The sequence below is a fragment of the Stomoxys calcitrans genome, chromosome 1, assembly GCF_963082655.1.
Source record: "Stomoxys calcitrans chromosome 1, idStoCalc2.1, whole genome shotgun sequence".
Classification (NCBI taxonomy): Eukaryota; Metazoa; Arthropoda; class Insecta; order Diptera; family Muscidae; genus Stomoxys; species Stomoxys calcitrans.
In genome coordinates this window covers 241,860,703-241,877,842 of record NC_081552.1, presented here as the reverse complement: position 1 = coordinate 241,877,842, position 17,140 = coordinate 241,860,703, and the positions used below count along the sequence as shown (strand labels likewise).

The window sequence follows — 17,140 nt, the reverse complement described above, 5'->3', positions numbered from 1 at the left end:
CTGCATGAAATCATCTGGAATTTCTCACAAGCTGTCTGCCCAGAAGTGTACACACAAGCAAATGAAAGCGTTTATGTTCGTTAGACTTTTAATATTTTATACTCTTATAATCTTAAAAATTACATAAACAATTTCATTTTCACATAAACAAAAAATGTATACACCTCGAACACTAAATTCTCTTTGTACGAACTTGACATGCTGACCTCGCAAAGACGGCGAATTTGAAATTAGTTTTGACGAACACCAAAGACAAGCGAGACGAAGTCGTCTAGGATGAAAAACATAAATTTCATCCAGTAAGGAAGGGCGGTGCCGACTGTTTAATACCCTTCAACCACCCTATAAGTACAATGAGGGGTCTATATCCAATACTGAACCAATTTCGATGGACCTCGACGAGGAAATATGTTTAAACTGTAAAAACTACGGTTGACAGATGACAACATTATGGCAAACTACCCAAAATCTGACGAACAAATATATGGGGGATATATCTAATTCTGAAGCGATTTGGAGAAAACTTCTCAGATAATGTGGTAGTCGTCGAGGCAAGATTGATCAAATATTGCGCTTGCAGTGGCTCTTGGGGTAAAAATCTGGCGACATACATATATGACAACTATATCTAAATCTGGAGACCGATTTCTATGAAATTTGCCAGTAATATTGAGAGTCATAAGAAAATCATTCCAGCATAATTTCGACAGAATCGGTTAACAAATGAGCACTTTTCGGGCGAACATATTGGGTTGCCCAAAAAGTAATTGCGGATTTTTCATATAGTCGGCGATGACAAATTTTTTCACAGCTTGTGACTCTGTAATTACATTCTTTCTTCAGTCAGCTATCAGCTGTTACTTTTAGCTTGCTTTAGAAAAAAAGTGTAAAAAAAGTATATTTGATTAAAATTCATTCTAAGTTTTATTAAAAATGCATTTACTTTCTTTTAAAAAATCCGCAATTACTTTTTGGGCAACCCAATATATATGAGAGCTATACCAAAATCTGAACCGATATCGAGCAAACTCCTCAGATATTGTGGCAGTCGTCGAGTAAAGCGTTTTGCAAAATTTTGGCAAGATGGGTTAAAAAATGCGCTTGCTGTGACTCTAGAAGTTAAAATCGGGCGATTTATATGTATATATATGAGAGCTATATCTAAATCTGAACCGATTTCCATGAAATTCACCAGTAGTATTGTGTGTCAAGAGAAAATCCGCCGTGCCAAATTTCGAGAAAATGGGTTAACCAAAGACCATTTTATTGCATTATTACTGCAAATCGGACGAATATAGCTCCCTTATATATGTTCGTCCGTTTTGCAGTAATATTCCAATAAAATGGTTATTTGTTTTGCCATTCTCTCGAAATTTGGCAGGGGGGATATTCTCTTAACTCTGAACCGATTTTGAACAAACCCTATGTATATTGTGGTAGTCGTCGAGGAAAGTGTTGTTCAATATTTTGACAAAAAAAATCCTTCCCGCCAAATTTGGAGAGAATCGGTTTACAAAAGACCGACCATTCCATTGCATTATTACTCAAAATCGGATGAATATATATGTGGGAGTTATATCCTGATCTGAACCGATTTTTTTTCCAATTTCAAAAGGCTTCGTCTTTAGGCCGAAAAACATGCCTGTACCAAATTTGAAGACGATCGGATGAAAACTGCGAACTGTACTTTGTACACAAATTAACATGGACAGGCAGCCAGACAGATGGACGGACAGACAGACAAGCAGATGGACATAGCTAAATCGAATCAGAAAGTGTTTCCGAGTCGATAGGTATACTTATCAATGGGTCTATCTCTCTTTAGTTTGGGTTTTACAAACAAATTCACTAAGTTGTAATACCCTGTACCACAGTGGTGGTGTAGGGTATAAAAAATAGGGTGCCTTAAAGTCGACGACGCTATACGTTGAATTTTTATCAGTTATTTGTACGTCATATGGTTTTTTTTTTTTTGTAAACAAACATAAAAATAAATCGCTTGATCGCATGCTCTCGCGTTTGTATAAAATCAGTGTAGAAAATGAGTTTGCTCGGGAATCAACAGCCAAGTCGAAAGTTTCTTAGTAAATGGATTTTTTTTGCTATTTTATTCTAAGCATCGTGGTGCTATTTTCTTCGTCATCAGTATTAGCCGAAAAAACGGTTGAAAAATGTCAATTCAAAGATACCGTAGATCTAAGCGATCTATTGCCTTTGGACAATGGATCTTATATATATCACAATGTCACCATACCCAAGACTAAAGTTGCCACCTACAATTATACCTTGGGATTTGGCTATGTAAGACACCAGGCTAAATCGCATTTACGCGGCTGTGTATGTGGTATTTCTCAAAAATGTGTTAAACTGTGCTGCAAACATGGACAATATTACAATGAAGAAACTTTTGAGTGCGAAAAAGTGCCCCTGCATCTGAATAAGCCCGAAGATATAGACATCGCAATGGAGGGTGGTGGCAATATCAAAAATGTGAATATATTCAAATATTTTGTGCCGCAAGTGGGAAAACCATGTAAATATTTAGAGAGCCTTACAATGGAAGACGACATTTGGGAACTGCAAGAGGTATGTAGAAGAGTAGCGGAAATCCCATATGTGGTTTAAATTAAAAACAAAATTCCCCATTAATTTGCAAAATATGTTGATAAGGCTCAAGATTCAAATTGAATTGAATAAAACAATGGAAAATAATTTGCGGAAACCATTCATTACTGAATAGAGCAAGAGAATTATTTGAAAATAAAACACCAGATGACTAGCTTTAAAACTTTTATAAAACTATTAATTTTACGTTTAATGTAAACAATGCAGTGGATGTTTAATCGTTAAGATTTATCAGATACAGATATGCATGTGGGTTTTTATGTGAATGCAGAATTAATGTTGGGAGTATAGGCAAACGTGTACATTGGTATTCACTACCATAGGATGGGGTTGTACTTATCCAGTCATTTCGTTTGTAACACCTCGAGATATCGATCTGCGAGTCCATAAAGTATAAATATTCTGGATCGTCCCGACACTTTAAGTCGATCTAGCCATGCCCGTCCTTCTGTCAAAATCACGATAGTGGTCGAACGCGCAAAGCTAGCCGCTTTGCACAGATACTTCCTTTTGGTGTAGAACGTTGAGGATTGCAAATTGGACATTTCGGTTAACATTTGAATATAGCTCCCATATAAACTGATCCCCGGATTTGACTTCTTGAGCCGAAAGAAGCCGCAATTTTTATCCGATTTGTTATGACTTCCAACATCCCTTGCAAGTATGATTCGAATCGGTCTATAAACAGATATAGCCGATTACCGGACTTGATATCTTGAGCCCCTAGAAGCCTCAATTGCCATCCGATTTGGCTGCGATTTGTAACAAAGAAGTCTTTGCTATGACTTCCAATATATATGCCAAGTATAAGCCGAATCGGTCTATAAATAGATATAGCCCCCATATGGACCGATCTCTCGATTTGACTTCTTGAGCCCTTAGAAGCTTCAGTTTTCATCTGATTCGGCTGAAATTTGGAGCAAAGACTTAAATTATCATTTCCAACCTACATCTCAAGAGTGATGCGAATCGATCTATAAACAGATATGGCCCCATATAAACCATTCCCCGGATGTGACTTCTTGAGCCCTTAGAAACCTCTAGGTTCATCCCATGTGGCCAAAGTTTTTTAATATAGACTTGAGTTATCATTTCCAACATCCATGTCAAGTATGATCTGAATCGATCTATTAACAGATATAGCCCCCGTATAAACCGATACCCAGATATGATTTCTTGAGCCCTTAGAAGTCTCAATTTTCATCCGATATGTCTGAAATTTGGAAAAACAAGTAAAAGCGTGCTAAGTTCGGCCGGGCCGAATCTTATATACCCTCCACCATGGATCGCATTTGTCGAGTACTTTTCCCGGTGTCCTCTTTTTAGGCAAACAAAATAAAAGAAGGGATAAAAAAAAATAATTGCTATGCTATTGGAGCTATATCAAGTTATGGTCGGATTCGCACCATAATTGAATATTGAAGACCTATTCGAAGTCATTGTGTAAAATTTCAGCCAAATCTAATAAGAATTACGCACTTTAGGGGCTGAAGAAGTAAAATAGGGAGATCGATTTATAGGGCAGCTGTATAAGGCTTTAAACCGATTCAGACCATATTCGACACGTATGCTAGAGGTCATGGGAGAAGCCGTTGTACAAAATTTCAATTTCAGCCAAATCGGATAATAATTGCGCACTTTATAGGCTCAAGAAGTTAAGATCCCAGATCGGTTTATATGACAGCTATATCAGGTTATGTGCCGATTTGAACCATACTTAGCGGAGTTGTTGAAAGTCATAACAAAACACCTCATGCAAAATTTCAGCAAAATCGGATATGAATTGCTCCCTGTAGAGGCTCAAGATGCCAAGACCCCGGATCGGTTTATAAGGCAGCTATATCAGGTTATGAACCGATTTGAACCATACTTAGCAAAGTTCTTGGAAGTCATAATAAAACACCTCATGCAAAATTTCAACAAAATCGGATATGAATTGCTCCCTGTAGAGGCTCAAGAAGTCAAGACCCCGGATCGGTTAATATGGCAGCTATACCATATCTGAAGGATATAGACCGATTTCAACCATATTTGGCACATTTGTTGAAAGTCAAAACGAACAACCTCATGCAAAATGTCAGATAAATCGGATGCGAACTGCGCTCAAGAAGTCAAGACCCCAGATCGGTTTATATGGCAGCTATATCAGATTATGGACCGATTTGAAATATTCTTAGCAAAGTTGTTGGAAGTCATAACAAAACAAAATCTCAGCCAAATCGGATAAGAATTGCGCCTTTTAGTGACTCAAGAAGTCAAGATCCGCGATCGGTTTATATCGCAGCTATATGAAAAAATTGACCGATATGGCCCATTTACAATCCCAACCGACCTACACTAATGAGAAGTATTTGTGCAAAATTTGAAGCGGTTAGCTTTACTACTTCGATAGTTATCGTGCTTTCGACAGACAGGCGGACGGAGTTCGACTTAAAATGTCATGACGATCAAGAATATATTGGGTTGCCCAAAAAGTAATTGCGGATTTTTTAAAAGAAAGTAAATGCATTTTTAATAAAACTTAGAATGAACTTTAATCAAATATACTTTTTTATACCCACCACCGAAGGATGGGGGTATATTCATTTTGTCATTCCGTTTGCAACACATCGAAATATCCATTTCCGACCCTATAAAGTATATATATTCTTGATCAGCGTGAAAATCTAAGACGATCTAGACATGTCCGTCCGTCTGTCCGTCTGTCCGTCTGTCCGTCTGTCCGTCTGTCTGTTGAAATCACGCTACAGTCTTTAAAAATTGAGATATTGAGCTGAAATTTTGCACAGATTCTTTTTTTGTCCATAAGCAGGTTAAGTTCGAAGATGGGCTATATCGGACTATATCTTGATATAGCCCCCATATAGACCGATCCGCCGATTTAGGGTCTTAGGCCCATAAAAGCCACATTTATTATCCGATTTTGCTGAAATTTGGGACAGTGAGTTGCGTTAGGCCCATCGACATCCTTCGTCAATTTGGCTCAGATCGGTCCAAATTTGGATATAGCTGCCATATAGACCGATCCTCAGATTTAGGGTCTTAGGCCCATAAAAGCCACATTTTATATCCGATTTGGATGAAATTTGGCACAGTGAGTTGTGTTAGGCCCTTCAACATTCTTCGTCAATTTGGCCCAGATCGGTCCAGATTTGGATATAGCTGCCATATAGACCGATCCTCCGATTTATGGTCTTAGGCCCATAAAAGCCACATTTATTATCCGATTTTGCTGAAATTTGGGACAGTGAGTTGCGTTGAGCCCTTCGATATCCTTCGTCAATTTGGCCCAGATCGGTCCAAATTTGGATATAGCTGCCATATAGACCGATCCTCCGATTTATGGTCTTAGGCCCATAAAAGCCACATTTATTATCCGATTTTGCTGAAATTTGGGACAGTGAGTTGCGTTGAGCCCTTCGACATTCTTCGTCAATTTGGCCCAGATCGGTCTAAATTTGGATATAGCTGCCATATAGACCGATCCTCCGATTTATGGTCTTACGCCCATAAGAGCCACATTTATTATCCGATTTTGCTGAAATTTGGGACAGTGAGTTGCGTTAAGCCCTTCGACATCCTTCGTCAATTTGGTCCAGATCGGTCCAAATTTGGATATATCTGCCATATAGACCGATACTCCGATTTAAGGTCTTAGGCCCATAAAAGCCACATTTATTATCCGATTTTGCTGAAATTAGGGACAGTGAGTTGCGTTGAGCCCTTCGACATCCTTCGTCAATTTGGCCCAGATCGGTCCAAATTTGGATATAGCTGTCATATAGACCGATCCTCCGATTTATGGTCTTAGGCCCATAAAAGCCACATTTATTATCCGATTTTGCTGAAATTTGGGACAGTGATTTGCCTTAGGCCCTTCGATATCTTTCTTCTATTTGGCCCTGATCGGTTCAGATTTGGATATAGCTGCCATATAGACCGATCTCTCGATTTAAAGTTTTGGGCTCATAAAAAGCGCATTTATTGTCCGATGTCGCCGAAATTTGGGACAATGACTTGTGTTGGGCCCTTCGATATTTGTCTTCAATTTGGCTCAGATCGGTCCAGATTTGGATATAGCTGCCATATAGACCGATCTCTCGGTTGATCAATGACTTGTACTTATAAGCAATTGGTCTAAATCGGATGATATCTATAGAGCTGCTATGGGGCTTAAGGTATGCATTTTGCACTCGATTTTGACGAAATGTGGTTCACATATATACCCGAGGTGGTGGGTATCCAAAGTTCGGCCCGGCCGAACTTAACGCCTTCTTACTTGTTTACACTTTTTTTTCTAAAGCAAGCTAAAAGTAACAGCTGATAACTGACAGAAGAAAGAATGCAATTACAGAGTCACAAGCTGTGAAAAAATTTGTCAACGCCGACTATATGAAAAATCCGCAATTACTTTTTGGGCAACCCAATATATACTTTATGGGGTCTTAGACGAATATTTCGAGGAGTTACAAACAGAATGGCGAAATTTGTATCCCCTCATCCTAAGGTTGGAGCGTATAAAAACAACAACATCAGGCCCAAGTTTTATCCGAATCGGCCAATATATATATCCCGATATGACTTCTTGAGACCAAAACAAGCAAAAACGTGATATGTTCGGCCGGGCAGAATCTTATATACCCTATACCATGGATCGCATTTATAAAGTTTATTGAATCACTTTTTCAAATATACATAAGCTATGTCCTATATAAGCTATGACCTATATGGACTGTACTTGTCTTGGCTGTTAGAAGTCAGGCCAATCGAGTCAAAACAGCGCCCTCTAGAGGCTCAGAAAGTCTAATTAGGAGATCGGTTTATATGACAGCTAAATCAGGTTATCAACCGATTAGATTATGGAATGATTTGGAGCATACTTGGCACAATTATTGGAAGTGGCACCGAAACGATATGTGCAAAATGTCAGCCAAATCGGATAAGAATTGAGCCCTCTAGAAGCTCTAAAAGTCAATACCCAAGATCGGATAATATGGCAACTATATCAAAATACACTAATAAGAAATATTTGTGCAAAATTTCAAGTTCCCAGCTTTACTCCTTCGAAAGCTAGCGTGCTCTCGACCGACAGTCGGACGGACGAGCGGACAGGCAGACGGACGGATGGACGTGGCTAAATCGACTTAAAATTTTGTGATGGGATCTTAGACGCATATTTCGAGGTGTTACAAACGAAATGATGAAATTAGTATACCGCCATCCTATGGTGTAGGGTATAATAATTCAAATACCAACTCAGTTACAAAGCGTACATTTTTATCGGAATCCATGGTGATGTGTGCCCAAGATGTGACCCAGCCGAACATAGGGCACTTTTACTTGTTCACTTTGGGATGTCCAGAAGCTACCATTGGGGAGACCCACTAGCGGGAAAATTGTTAAAATTGGAAAATTCGAGAATTGCGTCTTCTAGAGGCTGAAGAAGTCAAGAGCCAAGATCGGTTTATATGGCAGCTATATCAAAACAATGACCGATTTGGCCCATTTTCAATACCAACCGACCTACACTCATAAAAAGTATTTGTGCAAGCGGCTAGCTTTACTCCTTCGAAAGTTAGCGCGCTTTCGACAGACACAATGTAAAATGTGTTGCAAAAGCAAAATGCATGTTGCAAAATGCAAAGAGCATGCGCAAACAGTTTTTAGTTGAAATTTTGGCTTTCGAAAACAATTTCGAGGTCGATGGGGCAAAAGTTTGTCTTTAGGAAATTTAGCACGGAAATATAGCCTTTAGAAAAAAAAAATAAATCATTAAAATGTAGTTTTTAGAAAATTTTTTATTGAAATTTTGTCTTTAGGAAAAATTTAAATGAAATTTTGGGTCCCGGGCTGATGAGAATGTTACGCAAAATTATAACAATTTTGTCTTAAGAGAAACTGTGATGAAGTTTTTTTTTTGTCTTTAAAAATATTACGACGAAATTTTGTCTTTAGAAAAAATTTCATTAAAATTTTTAACTTAAGAAAGATAATTTTGAGGTGGTAGCGGTCTGATAAAAATTTTCTCTCTGTAAAATATTATAAATATGAAATTTTGTCATTTTAAAAAGTTTTACTAAAATTGTGTGTTTTGAATAAATTTTATTTAATTATCTAATAAAAAAATTATTTTGGTTTGGGGGCGGTCCCGATGCCCACCCCCTCCCCCCCCCCCCCACACCCTGGCTACGTCCCTGCCTCCCATATATATTTTTCATCCGATTTTTGAACTTTTGAGGCTGTAGTAGGCACAATTTTGGTCCAATTTCCAAAAAATTTAACGTGAGTTGTTTTATTTAAAGCCCCAATGCGAGAACAAAATTTCATATAAACCGGTCCATCTTAGATATAACTCCCACATATATATTTTTATCCGATATGATATTTTAAGGCTGTAGCAGCCACAGTCCGATCTTAAGAAGATTTAGTACGAGGTGTTTGTTTCACAAAAATTGGTTTAGATTTTGATATAGGTTCCAGATATATCGTTCATCCGAAACAGACTTTAAGCCTGTAGAAGCCACAATTTCGTCCGATTTTGCATCGGACGCCTTATTTGACCATTCAATACGTGCACAAAATTTCGTTTAAATCAGTGCTGATTTAGATATGGCCCCCATATATTTATATATTTCATCCGATATGGCCATATGAGATATGATATGAGATGAGATATTCTATATGTGTGCAAAATTTCATCAAATTTGGCACAGGCTTAGATATAACTCCCATATTATCTTTAAACCGATATGGCCTTTTATGAATGTGAAAATCCAAATTGTTTGCCCTATCGCAAGGAAATCTTGCAAGGTCGAAATTTCTATAGGTATCCAAATTAAAGTCTGACAAGATGGTGTAGGGTTTTTTATAGTCGGCACCGCGCGACTTTCCCCTTGCCTTACAGGTTTTTTATTTTCAGAACGGGGAAATACGTGTTGATATTTCTGGAAGGCATGAATATCTGGATACACTAAACTATTGCTTGTCACCCTATCGCTATGAGGGTAGCAATGTGAATGTTCTCGTACCCCTGGTATGTCCTGAAAAATATGAAGAATCTATTGGTTTTACTGCAACTAATTATGGTAAGTACAGAGGCTAATGCCGTCTATATTGTGGCTATTTGAGATTGTGACATAATATGTGAAGAATTTTTCATTTGCAGCTATGGCAATATCGGTTTTATTTTTAATCCCAGTTGTGCTGATATACCTTTCAGTGCAGGAGTTGAGAGAAAATATGCAAGGCAAGATAATGATTTGCTATTTAGTGGCACTGATGGGTGGTTATTCAATACTAAGTATCATAAATATATCGGAGTTGGTATTTTCACCTGTAGAATGTGCGTTCCTTGGTAAGAATGTGGTATAGCCTTCACCCACTTATATATCCTCCACCATGAATTGCATTTCCAACAATCTTAATTTGGCAGCTATATCTGGTTATTAGTAGATGACTTAAGCCCTTGGAAGACACAATTCTTCCAATGTTACTGTAGTCTTGCATGTTGACTTCTTTTTTTTTTTGTTATCGTGTTGCGACCTTGGCATATGCGTTCCATAGTGGGGGGCATATAACATTACGCCCAACCGATCTTTACAACTTCCATGACAATCGATTTCTATGACATTTGGTTTTCATTTTGCAGGATTTTCGGCATATTTCTGTCTTATTGGAAGCTTTCTGTGGCTTGGGGTTCTTTATTTTGATATATGGAGAAATAGCTACGACTTTGCTGAGAAAATTTTAAGAAAGCGTTTCATTATCTACTCATTATATGCCTGGGGCATTGCAGCCCTTCTCACTGGACTAACAATGTGGGCTCAATGGACGAAAATAGTACCTAAAATTTATAAACCTGGAGTTGGCTATAATTTTTGCTGGATAGATAGTAAGTTCACAATGCAGGTAGTGTTGAATGAACAACGAGACGATAATTGTTTCATTTTAGCATTCAAATGGGCTGCGACCATATATTATTATGGACCATATGCTGCAATTACAATTTGGAACTTTGCCACCTTATTATTGTTATGTTTGCGACGAAAACAAAGCGAAACGTCTGGGTAAGTAGCAGAACTACAATGAAGGCTTAGTACGGTGTTAAGTACGAAGATTAGAAAAAATACAAGCAAGCTCAAAGTTCGGGAAGCAAAATAAAAATTATATCACAAGTCACAAAAATTATAAAGTTGCATGAAATACAAACTCCACCCTTTATAGTATTAATACATGCTTTTCTTTCTTTCCCTTACAGTCTGGCAGTTCCCATATTATTTTTCACTTTGGGCTTTCTTTGGACTCTGGATATTGTATCGTATTGCCTACGTGACTTACACTATGCTGATAATCTGTTCATGGTAACCGATGTTTGTTTTGCCCTTCAAGGAGTTTGGATGTTTATGATTCTAGTGTTAAGACCGCGTATACTTGCAGCCATAAAGAAAAGGTAATGTTGTTATGGCCACGTACATGCGCTAACTTGGGTCTTCAGGCTGCTCTTCGGCCTCAGGGAGATCCTCAACCCACCCAAAACTAGCCTATGGCCTGATATCATTCTTTTATAATGAACACACACACAACTTAACAACACAAACACTTACGAAATATACGGGGATACACTTTGGGATTCGGGTCCTTTGGTGTTCCAGACTCATCCATGGTCCATATGATCCTTGCATCACTTGGTATGGACCCCACTATCTCCCTCTACCACTTACTTCTCTCTTTCCCCTCCCAAACTTAAAAAAAACTCACTCTATTTCAATTCTGATAATACAGTACATAAAACATATTTTTTTATTTATACAATAAAAAAACAAAAACACAAAATTCCTGTCATATAGAATTATTTAAATATTTTTTCTTTAAAAATAAAGTTTCAACAAACGCAAAAAGTTTCAAATCAATCAAATCAAAAATCTTTGGATGGGGCTTTATGTCCTATGTGGATTGGATTACTCTATCCGGATCTTTCTTTTCCTACCTAATTGAGCTCAGTTAAGTAGACCTTTAATTCTTTGCAAAAATATTCAAGGCTTTAGCAATTATACAAACCCTCTCGCTGTTTTATATAATCCCTCACAATCACAAAATTAAAAAAAAAAAAAAAAAACAAGTAAAAGCGTGCTAAGTTCGGCCGGGCCGAATCTTATATACCCTCCACCATGGATCGCATTTGCCGAGTTCTTCTCCCGGCATCTCTTCTTAGGCAAAAAAGGATATAAGAAAAGATTTGTTCTGCTATTAGAGCGATATCAAGATATGGTCCGGTTTGGACCACAATTAATTTATATGTTGGAGACATGTATAAAATGTCAGCCAATTCGAATAAGAATTGCGCCCTTTGGGGGCTCAAGAAATAAAATAGGGAGATCGATTTATATGGGAGCTGTATCGGGCTATAGACCGATTCAGACCATAATAAGCACGTATGTTATTGGTCATAAGAGAATTCAGGCAAATCGGATAATAATTACGACCTCTAGAGGCTCAAGAAGTCAAGATCCCAGATCGGTTTATATGACAGCTATATCAGGTTATGAACCGATTTGAAACATACTTGGCACAGTTGTTGGATATCATAACAAAATACTACATGCCAAAATTCATTCAAATTGGATAAGAACTGCGCCCTCTATAGGCTCAAGAAGTCAAGACCCAAGATCGGTTTATATGACAGCTATATAAGGTTATGGACCGATTTGAACCATACTTGGCACAGTTGTTGGATATCGTAACAAAACACGTCATGCAAAATTCCATTCCAATCGGATAAGAATTGCGCACTCTAGAGGCTCAAGAAGTCAAGACCCAAGATCGGTTTATATGGCAACTATATCAGGTTATAAACCGATTTGAACCATACTTGGCACAGTTGTTGGATATAATTACAAAACACGTCGTGCAAAATTTCATTTCAATCGGATAAGAATTGTGCACTCTAGAGGCTCAAGAAGTCAAGACCCAAGATCGGTTTATATGGCAGCTATAACAGGTTATAACCCGATTTGAACCATACTTGGCACAGTTGTTGGATATTATAACAAAACACGTCGTGCAAAATTTCATTTCAATCGGATAAGAATTGTGCACTCTAGAGACTCAAGAAGTCAAGACCCAAGATCGGTTTATATGGCAGCTGTATCAAAACGTGGTCCGATACGGCCCATTTACAATACCAACCGACCTACACTAATAAAAAGTATTTGTGCATAATTTCAAGCGGCTAGCTTTACTCCTTCGGAAGTTAGCGTGCTTTCGACAGACAGACGGACGGACGGACAGACGGACGGACATGGCTAGATCGACATAAAATTTCACGACGATCAAGAATATATATACTTTATGGGGTCTCAGACGAATATTTCGAGTAGTTACAATCAGAATGACGAAATTAGTATACCCCCCATCTTATGGTGGAGGGTATAAAAAAAATAAAGGAAACTAGGTTATCTTGACCAAAGAGCGTAAGATAATCAAGAGAGAGTTTCTGCTTTGTCTTCCCCGTACCGTAAAATAACTCGCGTTAAAGACACAACATTTTTATTGTATTCCATTGAGGGCTGCAACATTTTCGGGTTATTCTGTTTTGATTCGAGCTTTCGTTCGAACATTTTTTCGTATTTTGCTTTGTTTCTTTGCAACCGTTGCAATAAAGGAAAAACGAAATATCGTGAGCAATTCAAATATGTTGTGTCTTTAAATTTTGTCACTCGTCATCACGTATTGCCCTCTAACGCCAGCTCTTATCTTTCTTACGCTCTTTGATCTCGACTACATTAATTCATGACAAAATAAATAGGAATGGGGAAAAAATCCAATCGAGACAAATTGCCTCTTTAAGTAAGCGCCTAAAAACGGGCTTCACTTCTGTATACGTATGCCAGGTTTGGTATTCTCGCCATGTGGACGATATGGAATGCAATTAATGTGGAACGCACAGTGCCTCCACTTAGGCACCATCTATTTCCAAACAGATCGCGGCCCAAACGTGTAATAGTCTTCTCTGGTTGTTGTCGGTGCTGCAAATGTTCAGCCACTATGTGTCCCAGCTTGGACAGGGTGTTGCGTAACCTGCACTTTTCTTGTTGGCAATTTGGTGATTACCCAAAACGTAACCCGGCGGAACACCATATGGACGGACGGACAGAACAAATTATGCACTCGCTTACCGAACAGCTAATTGGTGTGCATTTTCCTTTCTCAGCAGGGGGGAAATTCTCAAAGCTGAGAATTTCTTTCGCAATCACACGGCACCTATTTAGAGTTACACACATCAATTCGGTCACATTTTTCATAAATCTTTCGTCTATATGACTCACTTTATTTGTTGCCGTCTGCCTATTTATTTCTTCTTTCAATTGTATATTTTCCTTAAAAAAACTATAATGCACCACCCGAGAGCTTACTAGCCGCGAAAATTTGCCATAAATTCGTTGCCGCCGGGACTTTCTTTTAAAACCAATATGGACGATTTTGGCTATTATTCTCCTTTTTATACCCTCCACGATAGGATGGGGGTGTACTAATTTCATCATTCTGTTTGTAATGCCTCGAAATATTCGACTAAGACCCCATAAATTATATATATTCTTGTTCGTCGTGACATTTTAAGTCGATTTAGCCATGTCCGTCCGTCTGTCTGTCGAAAACACGCTATCTTTCGAAGGAGTAAAGTCAGAAATTTTGCACAAATACTTCTTATTTGTGTAGGTGGGTTGGGGTTGTAAATGGGCTATATCGGTCCATGTTTTGGTATAGCTGCCATATAAACCGGCAGCTATTGACTTCTTGAGCCACTATTGGTCACAATTCTTATCCGATTTGGCTAAAATTTTGCATGCGGTGTTTTGTTTTGACTTCCAACAACTATGCTGAGGTACATAACCTGATATGGCTGCCATATAAACCGATTTCGGGTCTTGACATCTTGAGCCACTGGGGGGCACAATTCTCATTCGATTTGGCTGAAATTTTGCATGAGGTGTTTTATTATGACATTCAACAATTGCGCTGAGTATGGTTGAAATCAGTCCTTAACAGGATATAGCTGCCATATAAACCGATCTCGGGTCTTGACTTCGTGAACCACTAGAGGGCACAATTCTTATCCCAATTTGGCTGAAATTTTGCACGAGGTGTTTTATTACGACTTCCAATAACTGTGCCAAATATGTTTTAAATCGGTCCATAACCTATTATAGCTGGCATTGAAACCGATCTGGGATCTTGACTTCTTGAGCCTCCAGAGGGCGTCATTATTATCCGATTTGGCAGAAATTTAATACAACGCCTTCTCCCATGACCTTTAATATGCGTGTCAAATATAGTACGAATCGGTCCATAGCTCGATATAGCTCCCATATAAACCGATCTCTTTATATTACTTCTCGAGACCCTAAAGGGCACAATTCTTACTCGAATTGGCTGAAATTTTACACAATGACTTCTACAATGGTCTCCCACATTCAGTTCAGACCGGACCATAACTTGACATAGCTCCAATATTATAACAATTCTTTTCTTTTATCCTTTGTTTGCCTAAAAAGAGATATCCGGAAAAGAACTTGACAAATGCGATCTATGGTGGAGGGTATGTAAGATTCGGCCTGGCCGAACTTAGCACGATTTTTCTTGTTATAAGCTCGGTTCTCCCATATTTTACATCTACTTTAAGTGTGTGGGTTAGTTTCCAAACTACTTTCTCTTTTACTGAAATGAAAGTTGTTATTACATTTAATTTCTCATTTTTTTAATTTCTTATTTTTGCCATTCCTCTACGTCCACCAGCATTCAGGGATGGCACACATACCAACCCTGTGCCAATTAGTTCTTTGTAGTGTAATAACGCCGGAACCAACATGACATCTGACACTTGCACATACACACAGCAGCGCAGCACCATTCCTTTTTCATTCCTGAAAAAAAAAAAAAAAAAAAAACAAACGTAAATCCGGCAAGAAGAGAAAAAAACCCTTGCCACATAAAAATAGGAGTCTACTAAGGTGGTCCGCAGCCCTACTAAGCTGTTCAGAAGCCCTCACGCAACAATGTGGCCTATTGAAATACAGCAATGCTAATTACAAAAAAAAATTCTCCTATACGAGGATAACATCAGATTTTTCAATAGCAGAACAACATGTCAAGTTTATGTAAATATAAAATTTACTTAAACAATTTTTTAAAATAAAAAAAAAACAATGTACAAATCTATAAAATAAGCTATCATTTCATGGCAGACGCTGCCTTTTGCCAGATCAAGTCTAAGAGCAATTGAGAAAAATTATAAAACGGACAGTAGCAAACAATTAAAAACAAGTACAAAGGCATTCAGCTCGGCCGGGCCGAACTTTTGATATCCAATATCTTGAAAATATACATAGAAAACACCTATCGCCATAATTCGGCGAAAAATGCATCATTTATGAACCCAAAGAAGCTATATCTAACTATAGTCCGATCCCCACCATATTCAGGAAGGTTATGTAAAGGGCCATTGTACCAATTTCATCGGTAAAAAATGCACAATTTCATGATCCTCAATCCCCTTTACACTTTTTAAAGCCAGGGTGCATAAAACAAATCGGGACAGCATTGTTCAATCGGTTGGTAAAATATCTAAAATGCCACGATTATCCGATTCACCTTTACGACAAGAAAATGCCTCAGTTGTAGCGGATTTACGTATAAATAGTGTACCGTCTAATGAAAATCCAAGCTCAAAGCGATTCACCGTCTGAAGAATAGAAATAATACTGTTTAAGTTCTTCGCAGTGTAGAACTTAAAAAAAAAAAAAAAACAAGTAAAAGCGTGATAAGTTCGGCCGAGCTGAATCTTATATACCCTCCACCATGGATCGCATTTGTCGAGTTCTTTGCGCGGTACCTCTTTTTAAGCAAACAAAGAATAAAGAAAATGAAATTTATGCTATTGGAGCTATTTCAAGATATAATCTGATTGGGACCATAAATGAATTGAATGTAGAAGTCATTGTGTAATATTTCAGTTAATTAGGATAATAATTGCGCCTAGTAGTGGCTCAAGAAGCAAAATCGGGAGACCGATGGATATGGGAGCTGTCTCAAGCTATAGATCGATTCAGACCATATTGTACAAGTATGTTGAAAGTCATGGGAGAAGACGTTGTACAAAATGTATGCCAAATCGGATGAGCATTGCGCCCTCTAGAGTCTCAAAAAGTCAAAATTAAACCGTTCTCTCTATCATCCTTGTTCGGTTCCTAGAAGCTTTAATTTTTGCTGGTTTGACAGTAGTTTGGTATGTAGAATTAAATTATGCTCTACAACTTAATTTAATTTGTATACATTTTTAGCAGAATCCATGGTGGTGGGTTCTCAAGATTCGGCTCGGCCGAACTTAGCACGCTTTTACTTGCTTGCTTTATTTTATGGTCAATGGACGGACATAATACAGATGAATGATTCATCAGATGACAGGTTGTCCTGGTCATGTCGTTGCCACCTACAGATGTTAAGATGTAGTTCGTATCAC

General features: G+C 38.1%; 1 protein-coding gene across 1 annotated transcript; it reads left to right on the top strand.

Moving 5' to 3' along the window:
* The first annotated feature begins 2,038 nt into the window (after window positions 1-2,038).
* LOC106093650 (G-protein coupled receptor Mth2) lies at window positions 2,039-11,457 on the top strand. Its single transcript, XM_013260759.2, has 6 exons — window positions 2,039-2,586; window positions 9,545-9,710; window positions 9,791-9,979; window positions 10,274-10,516; window positions 10,577-10,691; window positions 10,883-11,457. The coding sequence occupies exons 1-6, from the start codon at window positions 2,089-2,091 to the stop codon at window positions 11,076-11,078; spliced, it is 1,407 nt and encodes a 468-aa protein (XP_013116213.2). The 5' UTR covers window positions 2,039-2,088; the 3' UTR covers window positions 11,079-11,457.
* The last annotated feature ends 5,683 nt before the right edge of the window (window positions 11,458-17,140 follow it).